This window comes from Archocentrus centrarchus, chromosome 5 (assembly GCF_007364275.1).
Source record: "Archocentrus centrarchus isolate MPI-CPG fArcCen1 chromosome 5, fArcCen1, whole genome shotgun sequence".
NCBI classification, from domain to species: domain Eukaryota; kingdom Metazoa; phylum Chordata; class Actinopteri; order Cichliformes; family Cichlidae; genus Archocentrus; species Archocentrus centrarchus.
The window spans coordinates 25,623,185-25,646,874 of record NC_044350.1 but is presented as its reverse complement, the minus strand read 5'-3'; the positions used below and the strand labels follow the sequence as shown (position 1 = coordinate 25,646,874).

The window sequence follows — 23,690 nt, the reverse complement described above, 5'->3', positions numbered from 1 at the left end:
TAATATTTTTGTTGTCATCAACTTATTTAAATATAATCCCTTACACTGATGTTAATGATAGATGAATTAGAGGAGTAAATGAAAAATGCTTTTTGTTGTTATTGTCAGTGTAAGTACTACAGTTTGTATAGTAGACTGGTGGTAAAACTAAGGGTGGGAATTGCAGAATAACTTGCAATATCCTCCTGAGACTTAATGTCCTTTGTAGTGGTCACAGAAAATGTGAATTGAAAGGTACTTTTTTCTTTGGTTCTCAGGAGGGTATATACTAAGTATCAGGATGCAATACTCACCTCACTGCAAGGCAACCGTATGGGATAAAATGGAGCAATGGTTTAGCTTATTGGTTCCCATTGTAAGGCAAAAAGTAGGGAGATTGTATTCAATCACTTCTTTTTGTAATGTAAATATTATTCCGTTTTAATAACACAACAGTTCACTTCTGTTCACTTTACCCTCATTATTTTGTCACACCCCTAGTTAAGTGCATACTTATAACTGCAAACAAATTCATGCTGGTTTCTTTGTTGCACTTCCTAAAACTCTCTTTCCCTGCATATCTCTGGTGTGACCGTTATAGATTAAATACAGTCATCATTACATTCAGTGCCAGTGCTGTTCAAATAGGTGGGGAGTGAAGTTATCAATATGCATCCACCAAACCAAACATAAATAATCATCCATTATAAATTTCACACTTAATTATAATTGAATTATGGAGGATTATCTTTCATAAAGAGAACATTGAATTAGTTAAGTTATAGAAGCCACAGTGGAAGTAAAATGTAAATTTTAAATGTGCCTGTAGGATGTTTCTCTGTTTTATATGATACTGAGACAACTGTCTTCTATAGGTAGGACATGTATAGACAATTGCTTCTCCCACTTGTTGGAAAATTTAAGCAGCTTTTATCACAGAACTAACAAGGCAAATAAGTGTCAATTTATTACTGTTAACTTAAAAAATTTTAAAAAGGGAATAACTGTATTTCTAAGATGTTATCATGGTAATGTCTTGGAAATCCTTAGAGTTCCACTGATTTCAATTCAATTCAATTTTATTTATATAGCGCCAAATCACAACAAACTGTCGCCTCAAGGCGCTTTGTATTGTGGGTAAAGACCCTACAATAATACAGAGAAAACCCAACAGTCAAAACGACCCCCTATGAGCAAGCACTTGGCGACAGTGGAAAGGAAAAACTCCCTTTTAACAGGAAGAAACCTCCAGCAGAACCAGGCTCAGGGAGGGGCAGTCATCTGCCGCGACCGGTTGGGCTGAGGGGAGAGAAAGACATTTGTCCAGATGGATACTATGTATTACTCAAAGCATTACCTAATCAATCATCTCACTCCATGTGATACATTTGAGGCCAATTACACTCAGACTGCTTCATCACAAATACTTCATTTCTCCTTTCCCATCATGTATCTCTTTATGTGGACTCCTGAAGTGGGATGCCACTCCTCTCAAGTGATACAACAGTAGCTCCTTGGGTCTCTGGAGCCTTTCTGGCAGCCTACTTTCTCATTTAACCTACTTAGGAGGCTTTTTTAAAAGATCCCAAAGAAAGCTTTTTTTCATTTCTGTTCTCATCTCACACTCTCTAATGGAACCTAATGGGAGGGACAGCTGATTGGAGGTTGAACGTGAGAAGGGATATACCACCAGTAAAGGCAGACACGTGGAAAGGCAGACGTGTGTTACTGGAGAGTAGAAAAGTAAATGCAAACAGTAGTGGCATACCACTAGGAAGTTTCAGTCAACCAGAGGAAAACTGACGTGGGAAGTGAAGTGTGATAAAATATACTGTGTGGAAATTTGTTTTGTGGAACAAGCACAGTGTGCAGGTGCTATTTCACATCAATAAAATAGTAATACTGATTTAGACCTCTGTAGCAATATTGATCACAGTGCTGTCTCTTCTGTCAAGCTTCTTCCTGTTGCTATGTTTCCTTTGGCAGCATTGTGGATTTTAAATACACCAACAATTTTTATTTTATTTCTTATTATCTAAAACACTATATCACGCTGGCAACCAAGCATGAAATATTACTGCATTCCTTCTTTAAAGACCCACTCCAGTGACTTTATTCACGTCTATAGAAAACATTTCATGAGCGAAATAAGCAGTCAAAGCCATGGCTGTGCAATTCCACCTTGGAAGCCACTGTGGCAATAAAACACAGATTCAGACAGCCAAGGTTTCACAGACCTAAAGAAACAATCCTTTCCCTCTCCTGTTCCTCTGACAAACTTGTCAGAGTTGGGGATCGGAAACAAGGTTTATCTAACATTGGCAGCATATTATTAGCTGTTTGATGAAGTCCTTTGTCTTTGTGAGCTTGTTTTATTTCATTTCAGTGAGACAGTATCTACTGCAATGTTTTTCTTCTCCTCTGCTCACCTTTTCAACATTTGTGTGTCCATCCTTTGTTGCTTTTCTGTTTCCTTTTGTTGGTCATGGTAAAACAGACTTTGAGTAGAGCAGGGGGGAGACAGGTGAGGCACAGATAACCTTACTAGAGTTGAAGATGTCAGTGCAATAAATGTCAGTCCATCTGTTCTTTTTGTGAGTTTTGTTTAGTATTAAAAGCTTACACCTAGCTGCAGGTGCTCAGGATTTTTTGGGATGTATTTAATGACCACTTATTTCTCCAGATTCACTATGTTGGCTTCGACAGTGTGGACCCATGTCTCCTATTATCTAGCAAGTGAGGCTTGCACAGGGAGGGCAGGGTGTATTATTTGCATGGATGCCCACATACTAAATGAGGCAAAGGTATAGAGTTACATGCTAGCAATAAACTCTAAATATATAATTTTGATAAACAAGTGAGAGGGACTTTAATTTTCTGTTGGAGTTTGCTAAAATAGTCCCTCGTTGGTCAAAATCCTGCACTTTGAAGATGAAATGTATTGAGCAGCTGTTTGGAGAACTTGTCCAGAAGGGTGGCCGTAATCCAGTAAACCGCTCAGCAGTCATACTCGCTAGTCATCAGCTGTGTCTGGTTGACCATCTGGGTGGATAACAGGTCCCTACTCTCCGTTTCATCTCATTTAGTTTTGGATTTTTCCTGCCAAGTTCTTCCCCAGTCTTTAAGTTGTCTGTGTTGTTTCTATCTTTGTAATGTAGCTAGAGTATTTGTCTGGCTATTGTCTGATACTTGTTTAAAAAATGATTTTATTTTTTTTTTTTGGAAGAGAAACAAATTCAGAAATGAAATTATGGATGTGAAAAAACAAAGCCTTATCTTGGGACCCAAAAACCATTGATGATAGGATGTTCTTGTGAAGAATATTGTATCATGCCGGCCTGAGAAAATCGAATTATCTTCAATCTCAAAACTGCTTCATAAGAGGTTGACGTGAATAAGTAACCCACTTCTGTTACTTGAGCAGTATTATACACCTTGAGGCACTGAATGCATAGTTGTTTTTCTTGAAGCTGATCATAACCAACAATACAGGGAGACCAACGCTTCAAATGCTTACGTACACAAACTGTGACATACTATATTTTACTTGGTTTGTTTATTTGTTTGTTTGTTTTTACAAAATACAAACATAATGGCATCAGCATCAACTCTAATTAGGTTTTACTGCTAATTAACTAATAATATCATTTTTACTCACTATGCTGAGATAGTGACCATGGTAACCTGATGTAGCTGCTAATCATTAGCATGTTTTCCTTGTCACTGCTAACATATATTTCTGGTATTTCTGGTTCCTGTATAGTCACTGCATACAGAGTATGTCATCGCTTCAGTGACGGAGCTCAGTCAGAGAATTACCAGATTGGGCCATTAGGGAACAAGTGACAAGATAGGACTTCCTGCTTATTAATTGTCACATTTTCATTTCTTTGCCCCTGATATGACACAGGAGGCAAGTTCCCCAGATCCACCGCTAATTGTGTGGCATTCCATCACATCATGCTGGTGAAAATTCAAGTGTCATTGATGAAAACCTATGGCTCTGTCCACTGGATACACCCTTGCTGATGGTGATTAAAGTCGGGAGGATGAGAAACAGAATGCAAGCAGAGATTTAAAAAAAAAAAAAGATGTGATTCAGAATTGTTGACTGCAATTGTTCAACTTTAGATCCGCCCGAGGCCACGTATTCATGTTTGTAAGTTCACAAATGTGAATTTAAAAATAGTACATAAGAGCATATAATAAAGGTAAAGGTCATTATATTTGTGCACTGCATACAATGACTGGATTTCTTTTTCAAATACAATAATAAAGGATTACATATTCACTCTATTTTCACAAAAGTCTTTATTATAACAATACTCTAAGTTTTCATAGATATCCAGTCCAATATTGAGCCAGATAAGCTCAGTAATTTCTCTGCATTCAGTGCTACTGTGTATCTTTAAATGAAATGGCACAATACAAAGGAGAGGTCTAACAATTTTCAGATTCATTAGACAAGACAAAAACATTTTGTACCAAAAGGATTTGAAGTATTGACATTCAAAATGCATTAGTCCTTGATTAAAATGCTTAAACTCTTTATAACCACTCAGTTAGTTTTTATCCAGCATCCCAAACATGTTGAAATTTTAATTATTTGGCACTCATAAGTATATCACTGCCATTCACTGCTCTCATACTGTATAATACAAACTCTGTGTTCAACATTGGGAAGAATTTCATGAACTCAATTTAAAATAGGACCACTTGAACAACGTTGTATTTTATTGGCATGTTTATAATAGACATCTCAAAATTCTTTCTTTTTTTTCAAGGTTTAGCAGGCTTAACATAATTTCTGTGAAGTCTTTTTTTTTATTGTTATAAATAAAAATAGACGAATTCTGTTCCATTGCCCACCACTTATACACTAATAATTCTGAATGTTCTGCTGACTGAGCACAAATAACTGCATCTCTGCAGCAGAGTGAAAAACAAAAAACAACTAAGAATTTCCTGTAATATCCTCAGGACACCATGCTTCATTTCTTCTCATGATTGTGTCGCTAAAATTGTCAGTGAAAACTGGCTAACAGTGCAGGAAGTACTCCACAAAAAAAAAAAAAAAAAGCCTGCACAGCCTAAAACAAGAGGACAGAGAACAGAGAATGTGGGTTCAGAGGAGAAACTCACAACACATGCTGCACACTACACTGATTTAAGTTGTAAAACTAACTCATTAATTCTGTCTCCCAGACAAATTTACTGACAGTGAAGTAGCAAATGTGTAGAGCATTTCATAGGACCAGGTAGGAATACTAAATGGGCCTGTGTATGTGTTAATGAATCAGTCACTACAGGCACAGGCACTATTTGCAATTAGCGTAGAGCCACACATTCACTTCTTGTGTGTCATGGAGAAATTAGTGCAAGACTGTTTCTCCAGTCTTTTTGGCAGTGGTGAAGTTGTAGAAACACTTATTCTCTTGAGGAACAATGGTGACCAAGACACAGCCTTGAGACTTATTGATGAGAAAAAATAATAACAGAGCAGACCACAAAGAAGGAAGTAGGTGGAGGATGAGGGCAACCTGAGGCGTGTTCTCCATTTGTGAATTAGTGATTCGGATGCATCAAATTGCTGTCACTGCAACATGTATGGTCAAACTGGCTTCAAAAGCAGCACTTAACTCTGCTGCCCTGTTCATGTAGGAGGAACTAATAGTGATTGGTGCACTAATAAGAAGAGCATTTCAAATTAAGAGAATAGTGATTGTCATTATCATTTAGTGTACCCTGGCTCAAGGGCCTCCCACTGCGGGAGAGAGTAATTCACATGAATTCACATTTGTAACATGTATGGTAAACAAACATGTATGGTAGTTTAACTGGTGATCCTTAATTGGCTGTAGGTATAAATAGGAATGTTAATGGTTTTCTGTCTCTCTGCATTAACCCTGGTCTGGTGGCCTGACCAGGGTGTGCAGCTTAGCATGCTTTGCTAATATGAGGGTTACGATACTGAAGCAAAATTGCTTCATGGCACAGAATATTAAAATAGCTTACATTCTTATGCAACTCTGTGCATCTCAGCAAGCCTTTTGTGGCTTTTAGAGTTGCACAAATTCTAAAAAACTGCCTGAAGTGATGTCATTTGGGGTAGCGTCAGGTACGACAGAAAAATACAAAAATTAACTTTAAAAAACCTTGAGGTTTAGAGCAAAAAATGAGCTTACTTGACCTCTGTAGCCCACACTTCATCTATTTTTTAGACTGTTTGAAACTAGTGTGCTTTGTTACTTGCATCAAATTCTGACTGATTAGATGGAGGTTAAATTATATATTGGGCAATGTAGGTGCAATAGTGGGCTGCACAAATGGATATTAAGCTGCAAGTTGGAGAGGACAGTGCATGCTTAGGAAGTTTTCTGTGAGTAAATAAAGGTTTAAAAAATTAAGCTTAATTCACCATTTTCATTTTTTGGTATCTCATGCATCATCCTCTGCACAATAGTGAACCTCGGTTGAACCCTCTTTATTCATGCTTTTAAATAAACTCACTATTGTTCAGGCCATTTTCATCAGCCCACTTTGGCAGGTTAGGTTGCCCTTGATGTTAACTTGCCCTGTTAAGATGATCCAGCCTCTAATTTAAACAGGAGCTCACAGAGGTCATGATGGATGGTGTTTTCTTTCCAGTGACAGCAGGTCACACGGACTAAATCCCACATGCTTGTGTGTATAATAACAGACATGAAATTGTTTCTTTTCCTCATTTTTAATCCCATTCCATACACACACACACACACCCTTTCCCTTTTCATTCCGCTTGCTTGTTTCCGTTGTTATCACACTGTCTCCTGTTTGCCTTCAGTAGAAAACAGGAAGGTGAGATTGTGTGCGAATATCAATACAGCAGGTTGTGTATCCTTGCAGTCCCCCTGGATAGGTGGTCAAGTCACCCATTTCTCATGTTCACTTTCGTGAGATTTAGTAGGGCAGATTGGTTTCAGGGTTGGCCTCGCACTGATGAGAGGAAAAGAAAGGGTCGTAAATGTGTCCTGAAATGTGAAAGAGAGACCAACAAACAAGACTGTGGTGGAGCTGCAGGGTGCTGTTTGACCTGTGAATGCTGCCTTACCTGCAGGGAAAGAAAAGTGTAGTAAGTTCACTCATTCAGAGTAGACAGCAGCTCTCAGCAGTGTTTTAATAAGTTATTCATGTGGCTTTGCTATTTCATGATCCGTTGTCAAACACTGAATCATTATTTCTTGAAATGTTATAAAAAGCTCAAAAGCCTTTATACGACCTTGATATTTCATATCATAATATGAGCGTGTGTTTTCTGTGCCTACTGACATTGTGTACTTTGTGCTCTGCAGTGTCGCAGTTACAATTAACAACTTTCAGTTCATCACACAGTTCATCACGCAGCTCATGCTCAAATCAGTAAAGCATCATTTCAGATTATTACAAATTTATTTTGAGTAATTCTTTTTTTTTTCTTTTTTTTTTAATACAGGCATCTGGCAAACGTAATGGAGAAGAAAACAAAGATGTTAAAACAGATTTTTTTTTTTTTTTAAACATGTATCTCAGTGACCAAAAAAAAAAATCTTTTGGTTCAACTTTGACCTGCCAATTTTTTTTTTTTTTTTTGTAGTGTATCTATTATGACAGGATAGTAAGATAGTAAGTTTTATTTAATGCAAGTTTTAGTTATTTTCATGTATTTGAAACAGGGCCTGCTCATTGTGTCTTTGTTTTGGTGATTGTCCTAGTGCCTGACAAAGTGGATTGACATTCTCTAAGCTCTGTACTTGTATCTACAATGGGATTATCTAACACTCATTCTTGTAGAGTACTGTTAGGGCTATTCAGATTCAAGGCAGATTATGCAAACATCATTCAGAGATTTTGTGTTAACCTGCATTGTCACACCAGCAAATGTGTGCCTCTTACCAAAAGCAATCAGGATTGAGCAGCTTAGCAAATGTGCAGGCGATTTATATAAATTTGTTATAGTTAATCCTTTAAAGACATGAAAGGATAATCCATCTTACTCAAAACTTTACATGTGCATGTGGCATGTTTTAATCAAGCAAAGTATTTCCCATAAGGCAGCAATAACTTTGTCATTATTACCTTATCATTGAGGCTTGCTATTTTTTTTTAAATGAATTCAGGCTCACTTTGTGGGATAAAATAACATTGTATTATAAAATATACATTATAAATATCACATACTAGTGTTGCAAGACCTGGGATGGCTGTTTTCATCCATGAAAACCACCTGAAAAACAGTTTATCAGCTGATACTCACAAATGACTTGTTAGTCTAAAATTAATTGCACCAGATGGACAACAGAGACATTTGACTATTTACAAAGTGTAATGAATTTCTTGAATAATAATGAATTCAAATTTAGAAAAAAGGGAACATGAAGTGTTTGCCCTTTTTGCCATGATCCAGTGGTGTTACAAAAACCAGGATGAGTTCCAGTTCAAAATAGGCTTTAAAATTTTTGAACACTCCTTTGTCATTTTTCACTTTAACTTTTCCTCTCCGTACAGATACCGTAACATGTAATACAAAAAGCTCTGCAGTCATGCCAGCATCAGTGTGTCATTTATTTATTATGTTCTCCTGATTTGCAGTAGTCCATTAAATCAGTTCTGGGAACCACTTCAGCTGCAATTTTAGAAACAATTTGCATCACTTTGCAGGTAGTATTAGAAGCCTTCAGTGACCCCCTCATCTGCTGCTTTCTCCACTACTTCACAGGTTGTCTGCTGGATGTTTTCCAGGTGTTTTTGTTTTGTTTCTGTTGTTGTAGAGAACTGAAACAGGCAAAGTTAAGACTTCTTTTGCGGTTTCAGGTTAGAATTAGATTAAGCAAGGGCTGAGACAGAGTAAGCCATTACCAAAACTGTTCTTTGTTTGTTTGTTTGTTTGTTTTCCTGCTGTAAAGTTGGCCCTTTTAACAGGTAGCTCTATGGCTGTGACTTGCTTCTGAAGGTAACTTCCAAAAGTGGCAAATCCAGGAACTGCAGGGGGGGTTTGGCACTTGGTTTTGGCTTCATTTTTAGGCAAGGGTGGCCTGTGTGAGAGTGTGCACATTGATTGATGACCAGCGACAATGGTTGCTTTATAGATTTTCAGGGTATTTTTCTAGATACTGCCATACAGGTGATCAATCTTCATGAATAAAAAATAGAATGATAAATTGCAGTGTAAACTTACAATAAACTGTCAAACCAAGAATAACACAGGGGCTGCATAATTAAGAACTAGTTTTGGTCTGTTTCCTCTTGTGATAATGATTTTAAATGTTCTTTATCACAGCTGTAACAATGTTCGACTCAGAAAGTGTGCCTTTCATAAACAGAATTCATTCAATATGACTGAGTGCAAATGTTTCATGGTGCCTTTTGGTGGCTTGTCCTTTTGAATCTCTTTGATTTGATATCTATCATGTTCTATTTGGATCATGCTGTTCCTGTCACACATTGTTGAAGTAACAGCAGAGCTTCTTTTAATAAAGTGCAAAACAAGCAAGTGATTGCAAAGGATAAAACACAAGATTAACTAAACGATTTTCCCCACCTGCTTCTGTTTTGATTTTAAAATGAGGCAGGAGAACAAAACAAAGCAATGAGTGCTTATAGATGTCCATTTACCAAAGAAAGGTTATACTGCTGTGCTTTGTACCTCATTGCACCATTTAACCACTCTTTCTATCCCTCAATGGTCAGTTCATTGTTTATCTGAACTTTTTATTTTAGTGTATTTCATTTTGAAAGATTAAGATATAAAACATGCTTATTTAGCAGACAAGCAGCTGCCTGGTCTATACAGCTTTGCAGCATTTGTAAACAAATATTTCTTTTTCTAATTGTTATTGACTGTATAATTGATCATAATTAAGCAACGAGGTCTATAACTCATGGCATTTGAATTTGCAGCTGTTACTTTTCTCTCCAGCTCCCAGCTTGTTTCTCCTCTGTGGTCTGAAACTTTGCCAAGCAAGACCATTTAATATTTTTGAGACATGAATACATTTCTATGGCCCGTTTATAAAACCACATACACTCAGAAATGGGTAGTGAAGCGTTAGCTCCCAGAGATCAGTTGGCATGCTCCTTGCAACAACTGCACAACAGAGAAGCATGCATATTCAGACTGGTTGGCAAATGGTTGCTGGAGGTTGCTGCCAGTCACTAGGTGAGTTTGGTCAGAAACAGTATGTGGTGCTGCACCGCAAATCTCCTTACAATTGTGTCCATTTTTTGTTGGCAGATTGCCACATTTGTCCTTAATTTGCATGGGAGTCAGCACTTATCTGTAAACACGACCCAGCTGCTCGCCAAGTGGTACTGAAACGTGCCTTTTGAAAAGTGTTAGTTACAGTACTAAAGCACAACTTTTACTGACCATTTCTGGTTTATGTCACACTTTTTCCAAGGTTCACTACCACCCTGTGTTTGCATACAATTCAGCCTCTTCCATGCAAATTACAAGCAACTGTGGCAATTATGGTGCAGAATCTACTTTGCAACCAGTTTCATGTAGTGACAGCCAGCAACCTCGAACAACTACTCTCCAACCAGTGGGAGAATATAAATACATTTTTCCCTAGCAGCCAGGGATTGCTAACTTGTCTCTAGTCCAATGTGAATGAGGCCTAATATGTACAGTAGTTTTAATATGAATAGGATACGCCTATTTAGGTAAGGGTAAAATGTTTTCTTTAACTAGATTTACTTTGCATACATTGAGTATGCTACTTTAGTCATTTATTATTTTGTTCACATTCCAGAAGCCTGGTCATCTGCTGGTCGCTATGAACCTACTGGGGTCATGTGACTCCTCTAGATTGTGTACATGGCAGAGTTTATGCATGATTCCAAAACAGGAGACTCAGATGAGAGAAAACGCTATGTTCTTTGGTAGTTCCTACTATAAACTTTTGAAACTTTTTTTCATTTAGTAGCACTGGGAATAAGAATGCAACAAACAGAATATGTTCCAGTCAAGTTAGAAAAGCCTGAAAAAATCACAGTTCCGTTATTCAGACACCAAAACAGTTTATAAGACTGCAGCATAAGGCAGGATTTTTTTTTAAATTTTTTTTTCATGCTGGCAGTTATTTTTTTGCCTGAAAATCACAAGCGTAAACAGAAGAAATAATTCCCTTCAAATTTATCTACCACATTACTTGAGTGGCCAGGCAAAACTTTGATACAGTACTGCTATCTCCCGCAACAAGAAAGTGACTTCATTCAAATTAATGAGTTGTCTGAGTTTTTACACACAAGGATAAAAATGTTCTAAATGTAGCTTAATGGAGAGTTTTGGCACATGAGGATATATATATAACATTGTGCAGAGCATCAGGCAGCTGCAGATCATTTTTCACTATCAGACTGATCCAGTCAAATCATCAGCAATTATTTGGAGGCAATTTAAAAAAAAAAAAAAATTGAACATAGCGGACCTTTTCATTACAATTTACGTTTATATTTTGCATAACAGTCAGTCACCACTGTGAATGAAGGGGTGCCTCCATAATGAAAGCGAGGTCAAAATCCTTTGGTGCCTGCGTGAAAGTAACCACAACCTTCAATTCAGCTTTTAAGTGTTTAGGCACCAATCTCTGAAATATGACGGCCTGATATGAACTAGCTCACTGCAACGAGCAAAGTTTTGAATATTTCACAGTAATACAATTCCCAGTTGTAATGATGTTTGACACATCATAGCGGGTAAGAAGCGTCAAACATTATTACACCAAAGCAGTTGGAGACAGCCAGGAGAATGTCGTCTCTCATCAGCTGACAGACAGCATGCAGAAGTGAACTGTGAGATAATTTGTCTCATTGTCTGGCAGCCAGGAGCAGGACTCAGCAACAATAACAACAAGCCCTGTGGTCAAATCCCCTTCATATTTCTTACTCTTCTCTGCCTGCAGTACACATCAACCAAGAAACATCACGAGAGAAAGTTTTCCTCAAAGGAAAAAAAAGAGCTGTTTGAAATTCAGTCTGTTGAATGAAGAGCAACAATAATGTATTATTCTTTTTATGTGAATATAAATAATAACTCATAGAGAGCCATCATAATTGATGATAGCTAAACCTGCCCCATCCTTTCATGCTGCCTTGCCTTTAAAGTTTTCTATTTTCATACTGTAGGGATGACTAACATACAAACTAGATATTCTTTGTCGGTTTTTCACCATTGAGTCCTTGATTTTAGACATATGTAGACAGACCAAAGCAGAGTTAGGAATTCGTTATCGGGAACTCTATCAAATGATTTAAATCTCCACATCATTTTCTGTGGATCAAATGGACATTGCAGAATGAATTTTAAAACTTTAATCACAATGTTGTGATATTATTAAACTTAGCTCCTTAAAAAAAAAAAAAAAAAGGTGTTACTTTTTCCTAATTTATGTCAGTATTACTTATGAATCTTTGTTTAAAATGAAGGAAGTCAAAGCAGCATCAATTTATAGTCTGTTCAATTCTTCTTTTTTTCCATTATTTCTAATGTGCATTTTTCATGACTTCTGTTATTTCTGGTCTGCATCAACTGTCCTCATCTTTCTACTGTGTAGGGGAAAAAAATGGAAAGTCATTTTGAATTAGGATTTGAGAAAAATTACATTCTTCCATACCTGCATGTATTGACTCAGACAGAGCAGAAGGCTGGGGTTGTGATAATCCCTCATCCATTCATTCTGTGAGTAGTGAGAAAGAGGCAGGTAAGGCTGGTATTCTAGCTCTCTTCAGCAAGTGGGCCAGAATGGAAGCTTTAGAAAGGTGAATATCCAGAACACACCCACATCTGGACAAAGAGCATCCCTCAAGAGGCCCAGTGGTCAACAGTGCATGGGTCTTACCTGTCATAGGTCTCTTTGTGTCGAGAACGCAGTGGAGGGGAAACTCATGAGCCAAAGAGGTCAAACAGTCAGAGAAGAAGCCAAAAGGGTCTTTTGACAAGTGCAAGTGTTTTAGTAAAGCCTAGAGGATTAAAATCAACCCTCAGTTGTTGAGCCTTTTTTTTTTTTAAGTGGTGCTTAAGTAAATAGGTTGGCCAAGGTCAGTCCTACTATATGCAAGGTAGTCCTTAGTGTTGTCCTCCCTGTTTTCCTTTTACACAAAAAAAAGTGCACAAACAAACATTCTTGAACATCTCTTCATGCCACAGTACATGAAGTCGATGTCATTAGCCTCTCCAGGCGATGATTTTGCGTCTTTTCTCACCAACTTACAAGCACGTCCTTGAAGTCTGTTATTAAATCAATTTGTTGTCCCAAATGCTATCATGGCTCACAGCATTCACCAGAGAGTACACCTTGGCTTCTTCCTCGCCTCAGATCCCACTGGCAAGGCTTTGTTCTGCCCGGTCTGAGCCACATAGATAGCGCTGGCCCTATCTCTCTGCTTCTGTCCACCTGTCACAGCAGTCATTCACCTGTGTAATCAAATTATCAGGGGCCCAAAAGAAGCACAGGACAACAGGCATTAAAATGGGCAACAAAGAAAGGAAAAGCAGCAGAGAATACTGTATAATGATGTGTTCAAAATCACGTATTTACTCATTTTCCACTGATGTAGTAAATCAGTTATAAACAGCTAGCTATTTTTATATTACAAGTGGATCATATTACTGCATGTCTTTAAGGGTGCCTGAAGAAACAGAGAACAATCAACATACTTCTAATTTCACTTCAGCTCTACATAGCTCAACTCACTGTTTTCATTTTCTTGTTTTCCTTACTTAATTTATATTAGTAATTATATTTTGTAATCATATTAGTAAATTATAATTTATACTAGTGTTTTCAGTTAACTTAGTACCTGGGATTTCTCTGTGCTTTGCTGACATACTAATAACTTGTATTTGTTTTCTCTGTGTAGGGAAAAGTGATGAGTGCAAAGATACATTTGATTAAAGCTTCTGCATGAAATCAAAATGTCAGAATTTTAGTTTTGTTATGTTTGGACTTGATCTGTTGATTTGTGATGCAATTTCCACTAATTTTGTGGCCAAGGACAGGGGTAAAGTTCAGCCATCTGACTGAGAACACTAAAAAGCGATTAAGGACTTCTAGCCGGTGCTCGGGTTCAGGGTTCCTGAACCTGAGCACTGGCTGTACTTACAGCTTAAATGTTGTGTTAGCTGTAAGTACAGCACTTAATGTTATTATTGTGCACAGATTACTTAAAAATTTATTCTAGCACAGCATCATAAGTTTACTTCTTTTTTCCAAGGCAATTTGCATACTTAATGAAAAGCCCACAAATTACATTTTCCATTCATCTATTTTCTTCCACGCATCTAGTTCACTGTTGTGAGGGGTCTGGAGCCTGGCCCAGGTGTCATGGGTTGAAATCCAGGGTACACCCTGGACAGGTCGCCAGTCTGTCACATGACTAACAGTGATATAGGCATTCATGTTCACACCTATGGCCAATTTAATATCATCAGTTAACCTAACATGCACATTGTGGAAAGAAGCCGGAATACTTAGGAGGGACCCATGAAGGCACAGGAAGAACCGGCATCCTCCACACAGAAAGGCCCCAGCCAGCTGGTGTATTCAAAGCACAAGAGAGAGCTGGATCTAGCCTTCAGGTGATCCATTAATTAATTTTAATTTAATTAATTTTATTTATTTGGGACAATGCACATTAATAAAACAATCAATACTTAGTACAGATTGTAAATGAGCCAGATTATAGCATATTTGCTAATTTGCATCTGTAGTCCCTAGGCAGAAGGACAAACAACAGAAAACGTCATGAATATACAATAGTAGTAAAAGACAACACATTGACAAACATTAAAACAATATACAAATGGAAAAAGAAAAAAGGAGAAAAAAAAAAAAATTAGTGAAAGTGCGAACATGTCTGGGAACTTTTAATGAACTGCTTAAGGTGCTTTTTAAAAGTACTGTAAGTGGAGTATTCTCTCATGTTAGTCGGTACAGTATTCCAGAAATGACCCCCTCTGACTGACAGAACCGTTTGTCCAAAGGTTGTTTTTCTACGGGGGATCTCAAGGTCTCCTCTGGACTTTTCTCTGAAGCCTCATCAGAAGAAATCCATTTAATGAAATTAAACAAGGTGAAAAGGCTGAGGTTTGTCAAATTACACACTGAAAATCAGTGGCAGTAGGTCTTATGGAGAAATTTTTTGGTTCAAGTCATTGTCAGTATGTATGAAGGAGGTCAGTGAGCCTTAACAGCCATCTGTACAACATGGTGGAGGCTCTGTCATGGTTTTGTTACTCAGCCAGTGGTGTTGAAGTTCTTGCCAAAACTGATGCAGTTATGAACACAGAATAGTACTGTCAAATTTTGACCCACCATGCAATAGCATCTGGGATCATCTTGACAAAATTACTGAAGCGATGTGTGATCAGCTTGACCAGGAATGGAACAAAAGGCAAAACAAAACAAAAGAAGAGCTTTGAAAGTCCTTCAAGAAGCCTGGAGAACTATTCCTGAAGAGTACTTAAAGAAATTAAAAGAAAGTGACTATTTGGTATTTTTAGTTACTTAGACAGTACAGTGTCTCAGAACTCTGATTTTAAATTATAAATGACAAAATTCTGCAGAGCTTTCAGACAAATCAGAAACAGGACGAGAAGAATTTTTCTGGCACTTGCTTGAATAGTTCAGTTTTCAAGGCTGAGAATTGCAATGTGGAGTCAGTAGTTATGTTTGCATTCAATCTGTACAATACTGTTTTGAGCAAATGTCACTACAATAATAAAAATATTGAAAACAGAAAATTAAATCACTATTTACTACCTTTAAAAAAAGACCTTGGCCTTCATTAAGCTATTTGACAGGATGTGACAAGATAGCATAATTATTCCAGCACCAGAAGCTTTGGTACACTGATCCATAAATATTTTTTTTTATTTTTCGTGCACATGTGAACTCTGTGGAGTTGTTTCTGCTATAGTGATGTGCAACAAAGGTTCAAACTTGAAATGGGAGTTCTTATAGTTACCCACTGCTGTTTTTATTCTGTATTTTTTTGACCTTTCTGATGAGTGGAAGGCAGCGTGAATTGCTGCTTTGTCTACTGTAGCAGAAGCCGGCCCCACAATGTCAAGTGTATTCAAAAACTATAGACTTCTTCCTCTTTCTTCAAATATGCCAGCTTTCTTTTTTTAAAACACCAGCCAAAGAGCAAGGACCTTGTATACAAAGTGTTTTTTCTTTCTTTTTTTTCTCCTGGCATTTCCACTCTGGTTTGTTCATGCACAAATTCAAAAAGGCATTTAAAACAGATGAATAAAATGTCATCAGTACACAGGAAAATGTGACATATCAAGTCCATTTGAAACCATGCATCTATGTCAGTATTTTTTCTAACTTTTCTCATTTATTTCATCTTTAGGTATGGAGACATGGTGCCAAAGACAATTGCTGGAAAGATCTTTGGCTCCATCTGCTCCCTGAGTGGCGTGCTGGTGATCGCTCTGCCCGTCCCTGTCATCGTCTCCAACTTTAGCCGCATCTACCACCAGAACCAGAGAGCAGATAAACGCCGTGCTCAGAAGGTACAAGTCAGTGTCTTTATCTGAACTCCTGTGTTCAAAGAGGGACAACAAGGATTATGTGTTGGTGAAATAAGTGTGTGTGTGTGTGTGTGTGTGTGTGTGTGTGTGTGTGTGTGTGTGTGTGTGTGTGTGTGTGTGTGTGTGTGTGTGTGTGTGTGTGTGTTTTAAAGCTTGTGCACATATTACCTCTTTATTTTCAAAAGGCCAAACTGGTAGTGCATTATGACACGTTATTAAGTTAATGAGAACGAATGGGAGGATGAAATGTTGAGTAAAACTTTTGGGTGTGTGGGTAATAAAAGAAAAAAAACTTGTGAAGGTCCTTTTGTTTTATTCAGATCATTAAAATAATGGATGTGGGTTTAAAGATCTTGATGACAGATGACAGTTTCGTTTTTATGAAAGGCACACAGGTATTTTACGTACTTTAAAAAAAAGGTGATGGTGAAAGGGACTGACCCCAATTAGGAATTGTACAACTGCTTTGCAAATGAATGTCCTTCACCGTAATTCATCCCACATTTTTCAGCACATCATACTCACAGGAAATGTGTTGCCCTTCAGAAGTGCATGAACTTAACATACTTACACAAATACACACATGTCCTGTCTTTCTCAGACACGCACTTCTGCTCTTAGTACCAAATGTTATCCAGCCATTCACTACAATTCCCCCAGTACGCTTGACCTTTCTATGGAGCTAGATAAGACCACTATTAACTTAGAGAGCAGCTGCTGATAGCTAATTGAGGAGGGGGAAAGTGTGATTTGAATCCTTATTGATATGAGAATCCTAGGTGGGTGGTTTTCTAGTTAATATACTGATTTCAATCTTTTCAAAGACAATAGAGTGAGCTCCCTCGCACCTTTATTCAGTCCAGTGTGGCTCAATTCTGAGTAAAATAGATTTGATAGAGGCGGTGAAGTAATGGGAAAATCAAGAGGATAAATGAATGAGTGCAGTGATTTTTGTCAGCTGGTGAATCCAGATTTATCCTGTTAGTTTGGGGTTCAAACCGCGATCAGCTTCGGTAATATTTACAGTAAAGGAATCTCTGCATACTGTTTCAGAGGCGAAATAATGTGAATTTAAAACTATTTACTGGCACAATGCTATAAAGAAAAAGCATGTCAGCTAACAATAGGTTCTGCAGTATTTTTGAAAGACTGCACAGCTGCATGTGCTGCATAAAAAAATATGCGCTCAGATTATTTTATTATATCATTGCTTCAAAGAAACACTGATATGTATACAGACTAATATAACTCCTATAGTACTTCTTCTGTAGCACTTTCATAACATATGTCTAGTTGCCTGTTCATTGACAGAATGAGTAGTTTTAATATTTACATCTTTAAGTGGGCATGACTGTACTGTTGCTAAGCAACAGTGACCAGCAGTAGGGCAGACCAAATATACTCTGTGATCCCAGCAGCTTTTGTGTTTTCCATGTAGCCCTGTACACTTGCTGTGCAACTTACTTTTTATATTGATCCTGAAGGTTTTTGGGTGTTTTTTTTTTTTGTTTTGTTTTTTTAATCTTTCAGTGGTTGTGAAACACTTTTAGACCACAATGGGACAGTAAATTTCTCACACTAATGATGTTCTTTTAGCTTTTTGCTGCTTTGCAGCTTACAGTGGCTATTAAATCAGAGAGGAGACTCTCTGGGAAGCATAACCCACTCTAAATGAGGAATTAATTAACAAAAACATTATTAAGCTGTTAAAGGATAATTAAAAAGAAATAACATTTTATTGCTTTTTTTTTTTTTTTTTTTGCCGTGGTCGTTGAGGATCGTCCCCTAATAGAAATCCCTGATGCAAGCAGACCATTATTCGCATTTTAAAAGCTTAAAGGCTTAAAAACCAATGTTCAAAGTTCAAACACTGGACTGGACAACAAAATGTAAGCAATCACAGAAGTTCCAAAGTGCTCAGAAAAAAGTCTGATTCAAAAGTTAGAGTTAAGGTTTCAAGTCTTTTGGTGGCTTCGATTTGGTAATTTATCATAACGGAAATATTTGTATCTAAAGTGTTGTATATGTGAAATGAATAAATAAAACAGAAAAAATGTAGGTATATCTGGAATAAAGGGAATCTGGACTATCTGGTAATGCATTAATAAATTGTTACTGTAGCTTGTAATTATCAGGCAATGAAAAAATTATTTGTACTTGTTAGAATAAGTCGGTCTACATTCATTGCTTTAAATGCTTATAATCCTATTACAAAACAAGAATATTTCCTCACACAGGATGGTGCATAGCTAAAGTAGGAATTAATATGCTGGGCAGTCTTTGTCATTTTCTCTTCTCAGCATCTTACAAATGCCCCCAGCTGCGATATTTTACCAAATCACCAATACATAAAGAACTGTACAAAAGTCTTGAGTCACCCCTGATTTCTTCATATTCTGCTTCCAAGGAGCCAGGCTTTCTTGCAGTATTAAGTGGTCAGTAGTCCTCCAGGATTTCTGAATGTCTTTCACAGTTTTTCTTTGGTCATTGGCTTCTTTTCACACTGTAGAGGATTTTTAGTTTGTTTGTTTGTTTGTTTGTTAAGCCTGTAACCCTGACCTGTAAACAGCATAAAAAAGGCACCTAACTCATGGAATGAATCTGTGTTGTGCCTACACATAAGAGACAACTTAGCAACAAACCAATTTTAAATTGTAACTTTAGGCACTTTGTAGGCACCCTGTTGCAAAAACATATCATTTATTCCCATTTCTTTAGTTTAATCTATGAAAAATACCAAAGATAACACAGTTTTACAGGCATAAAATTTGTTTTTTTGCACCAACATGGCCAAAAATTTGGCATATCACTGCATGGTGTGCAGTGTGTCGTTAAAAACTTTGAGGATACTGGACAAAGGCAGAACAAAAGAAGAAGTGCCGGGCCTAAAAAAGTAAATGAGCAGTATCTGAAAGTCATGTCCTTAACAAATAGGAAAAAAAATCCAGCAAAGGCCTGACACAGGATCTGAAAGATGCATTTGGCCCTTCAGTTGATCCATCTACTCCATGCCAAAAGCCTCACTGGAAATGGTCTCACTGGAAGGGTGGATGTCAGGAAGGCATTATTAAGAAAGGGAAACAGGGAGAAAATGCTGAGCTATGTCAAATTACACAAGAACGTGACTAAAAATTGGTGGCAGCAGCTCTTATGGGGTGATGGATCCAGATTTGAAATTTTTGGTTTGAATCGTTCTCAGTGTGTATGGAGGAGGTATAACAGTGAGTGTCTACAGCCATCTGTAAAACATGGTGGAGGCTCTGTCATGGTTTGGTGCTGCCTTTCAGCCTGTGGTGTTGGAGATCTTGACAAAGTTGATGAAATTCTAAACACAGAAAATTACTATCAGATTTTGATCCACCATAAAATACCATCTGGAAAGCATCTGATTAGAAACAGCTTTTTCAGCATGACAATGATTTCAAAGTAAAAGCCTACCTGCATAGAAAAACATACAATGGAACATGAATTGGCCTCCTCAGAGCCTCAACATTATTGAAACAGTGTGGGATCATCTAGACAGAGAACGAAACAAACATCCAAAGAAGAAGACTTTTGAACACTGTACACTGTGGCCCAGTGAGCTTTTTTTTTCACCAATGCTCTGTTATAGTCACTTTCAGTCTTTTTCTTTTACCTTTAATGTGAGTTAAAACAATGAGAAGAAAAAGAGGGGGAAACTGAATATCTTTTATATTAACCCTGTTCACAAATTCTTCTTCCCTTTATTGCTGTATCTCTCCTGGCCTCCCATTTCTCTCCAGATCTCATTTGTCTTCATTCTTCTATAACATGCTGCTCTCAGCTCCTATTACAATTATGTAGTCATCTGGGGATTTGATTTTACAAAAAAGTCTTCTCGTGTATCCATTGTAGCTTCTCGGTCATAAAAAAGGAAGTAGAGAAACCAAATTGGACTTAATGATAGTTATTGCCTACTAACTACTGGAGTGTGTGCTTCAGTGTAAAGTACAGTCTGTCTTCAAGTTCAGTAACCCACTGAGGACATAACTAGCCACAGAAACAACCTCTGCCCTCATACTAATGTTCCTAATTCCCCAATAATTTGAAAGCCAAACGTGTAGAGGATGAAGACCAGTTCCTCTTTTATTCCTTCAGCAAATCAGCGCTGCACCACAGTGCAGTCAGAGTGCCGATAAGTGTCGAGGCAGTAAATGGACTGAGGTCACACCGGTAATGGGACAGCAAAGTCAAGTGGAGCCACACTGAGAGATGGCAGGTTGTTAAGGAAAAAAGTCCTGAGACCAGAGACGTGAGGGCAAAACAAGACGATGGGAGCAAGAAAGGAAAGCGAGAAGGAGGTCTGACAAGAGTAAAAAGAGTAGGAGAATAAAAAGAAGACAGAAAAAGCAGAGGGAAAATTTTTGAGAGAGGTCTGATTGGGGTAGAAGAAAGAAAAAAAACAGGAAGAGGGCTCTATATAGCAGTAGTTTAAAGGCTCACTTGTCTTGGAGGTGAACATTTCGAACCTTTCTGCTGTCTGACTGTCAGACTGTGGGTGGTAATGTTGGAGCATATAGGTCTGATTTGTGCGGTCAACCTAGACCACTGATGAAGTAAAATCACCACCATCATGACTGGGTTTTAGTCAGAGTGTTGAAGAGGCCCGTTCCAGGCAGCCCAAACTTTAGAATAATTTATCTTAAAGAACTTCCGCAGCCATGAAATACCATTTAGGACGCTGTTACTTCTAAAGATGAGTTTGCTAAACTTGAATTTCTATGATTTTAGGGATTTTTAACCTTTGCCCTTTTACACTATCATGCATTATAAGGTTGATGGAGAATATTTGAAGTGTCGAACAGTAATTTCATGCTCTCCGCAGCTTTTTTACACTTTAAAGGTAAAGGTTTTATTAAAGACCCATAAAGACCTAAATCCAGACATGCCATTGGTGAATTTAAAATATCATAATGAAGGCAATGAAGAACATCTGTGGCTGTTTTTCTTGAGCGGTCACTAGTGTTTTATATTGTATATTATGTTGTAGAGTATGTATTTTATGTTGTATATGTTGCATTTTTGAGATGTTTTGAATTTGAATGGCTGCTACCTTGGTTAAGTCTCCCTTGTAAAGCAGATTTGATTTCAGTGGGACTTATTGGTCAAATGAAGGTAAAAGAGATCAAACACATTTCAAGATAGGTGCAAATTGTAATATTCTCCTTAGGGAGAGTATATCTAGCATCCTCTGTTCTCTTTGTTATTGAAATGTGTGGCATCATCATGCCTAGATCTAAAGCGCTTTCTGAGGCCTTTGGGATATCTTTGAATCTGGCACTGAGGTCGAAGAAACTAACTGTTCCAGTCTACAAGTGGAAGAGATTTCTAACAACACTAGAATAAAGGGCAATCTGTCTAACCTGAGTGTGAGAAACACCAGGAAAAAAAAAACTTTTCTATCCAAAATTAACATTAGAGTAAAACTGCAGCTTGCTAATGAACATGTAAGCAAAGCCAGACTTTCTGGAATAATATAGACTGAACCATTGCCTCAAATATAGAGTTTTTTTAACTACAGTAACAGTGGGAATTTTTGGTGCATTGATTAAAAAATGAATTAATTCTGTATCATAGCAAAACACTGCTGGAAGATAATATGAGGCCATCTATCCAACAGTTGAGACGTTTGGCCCATAATGCAAAATGCCTACAAAAAAATTGTAATCAAGGACGAATTTGAGTTTTCAAGACAATGGGAGCAAGCGAGGAAACATGTAACAATTATGTTACATGTTGTTTTGTTTTGTTTTGGGTTTTTTTGACTGATGATTTGGCACTGTTTCAAAGAGGAACAAATTATTGTCCAGATTTGTACAAAAATGACTATTCCAGTGAGATGTACTTACTTACTGATGTTTGTGTAAGTTTTTACTTTATCTTGAATTCAATTGGCATTACAAATTGTGTAGCCAAAGCCTAATATACAGCAGTCTTCTCCTAGTATGCGTTAGTGAGGCACAGTGAAATGGAACAGTCCTGTTGGAAAACTTGAAAATTCCACAGTTCTTTTAAATTACTTATATATATTTCTTATATTTTTAAATTATGAGGGAAAAATATTTTTCCTGGTTGACATGTTCATCATGAGTTTTGTAGGACAAAACAACAAATTCATAATCATTGGTAATAAGTGTTCAGTTGTATTGCTACTGATAGTTTCATTCTGTCTCTTTGGGGCTCACACAAACTTTAAAATTAATAGGATTTGAAGGCCATCAAAAGCTAATTGACCTGGAAAAGGTCTGGTTTGCAGTTTGGCCAATACCATATCTGATGTTCATAGCATAAAAATGGACAGTACAGTTGGAAAACAAATCGATTTTATTACAGGGAGACAAATATTGATCCGTATATGATACCTTCAACAACTATTCAGGGACTTGGTTCTAAACCAGTCTGACTTAATCTACCTGAATACTTCTCACCGTCTTTGACCTTGAACTAAATGAGACTCAATCACACCTCTGGATTCTGTTCAGAATGTGTTTGGAGTAAAAGTTTCTTAGACAACTGTTTGGGCTCAGTGGATCATCGCAGAAGACAGGATACTCAATGCAACCAATTGCAGAGCTCTTGCACTTACAGAAGAATCAGAGATCAATCAGTTATTCTTTCATATTTTTCCCTTTCTTGTGTCAAGTAGTACTTTTGATCAATAATAAAGCCTTGCAAGAGTAATTTCACTGGTTCCTAATTCATTCACTCTTCAACAGCAGAAAGAAGTAGTCAATGAGCCTCCCATTTTACCCCTATTTCACATACTGACCACGTACATATACAAGCAATATTATTACCTCTCAGTTCCCAGCTTTCCTCACAACTTCACAGGTTTGACAGGCAGTTTTTGAAGTGTCTAAATATTACTTTTAAATCATGTCTGGGAAGCAAATGCTGTCTGTCTCCTGCTTCTTAGATGTATTTAAAGGGAGGAAGAGAGAGCAGTGGGACAAGGTTAAAGATACTGCTCACCTTACAGTTGTCATAATATCCTCTTCATTTTACAAAATCCGTAATGCAATTTCTCTCTCATTTCCTCCCTCCTTTGTTCCATTATCATATCTATAGTTTAAAGGAATTTTATCTTTTTGCTACAACAGAGAGGAAATAAAATAAACTGATAAATGTTGGC

At 37.4% G+C, this 23,690-nt stretch overlaps 1 protein-coding gene across 2 annotated transcripts in view; it reads left to right on the top strand.

Annotated features, from left to right (window-relative positions):
* LOC115780697 (potassium voltage-gated channel subfamily D member 3-like) overlaps positions 1 to 23,690 on the top strand; it is a 104,805-nt gene that overhangs the window by 66,741 nt on the left and 14,374 nt on the right. For both annotated transcript variants that reach the window (XM_030730042.1, XM_030730041.1), the window contains exon 2: positions 16,357 to 16,519. In XM_030730042.1, the coding sequence (XP_030585902.1) occupies positions 16,357 to 16,519 (163 nt within the window). The remainder of the gene's footprint in view (positions 1 to 16,356; positions 16,520 to 23,690) is intronic.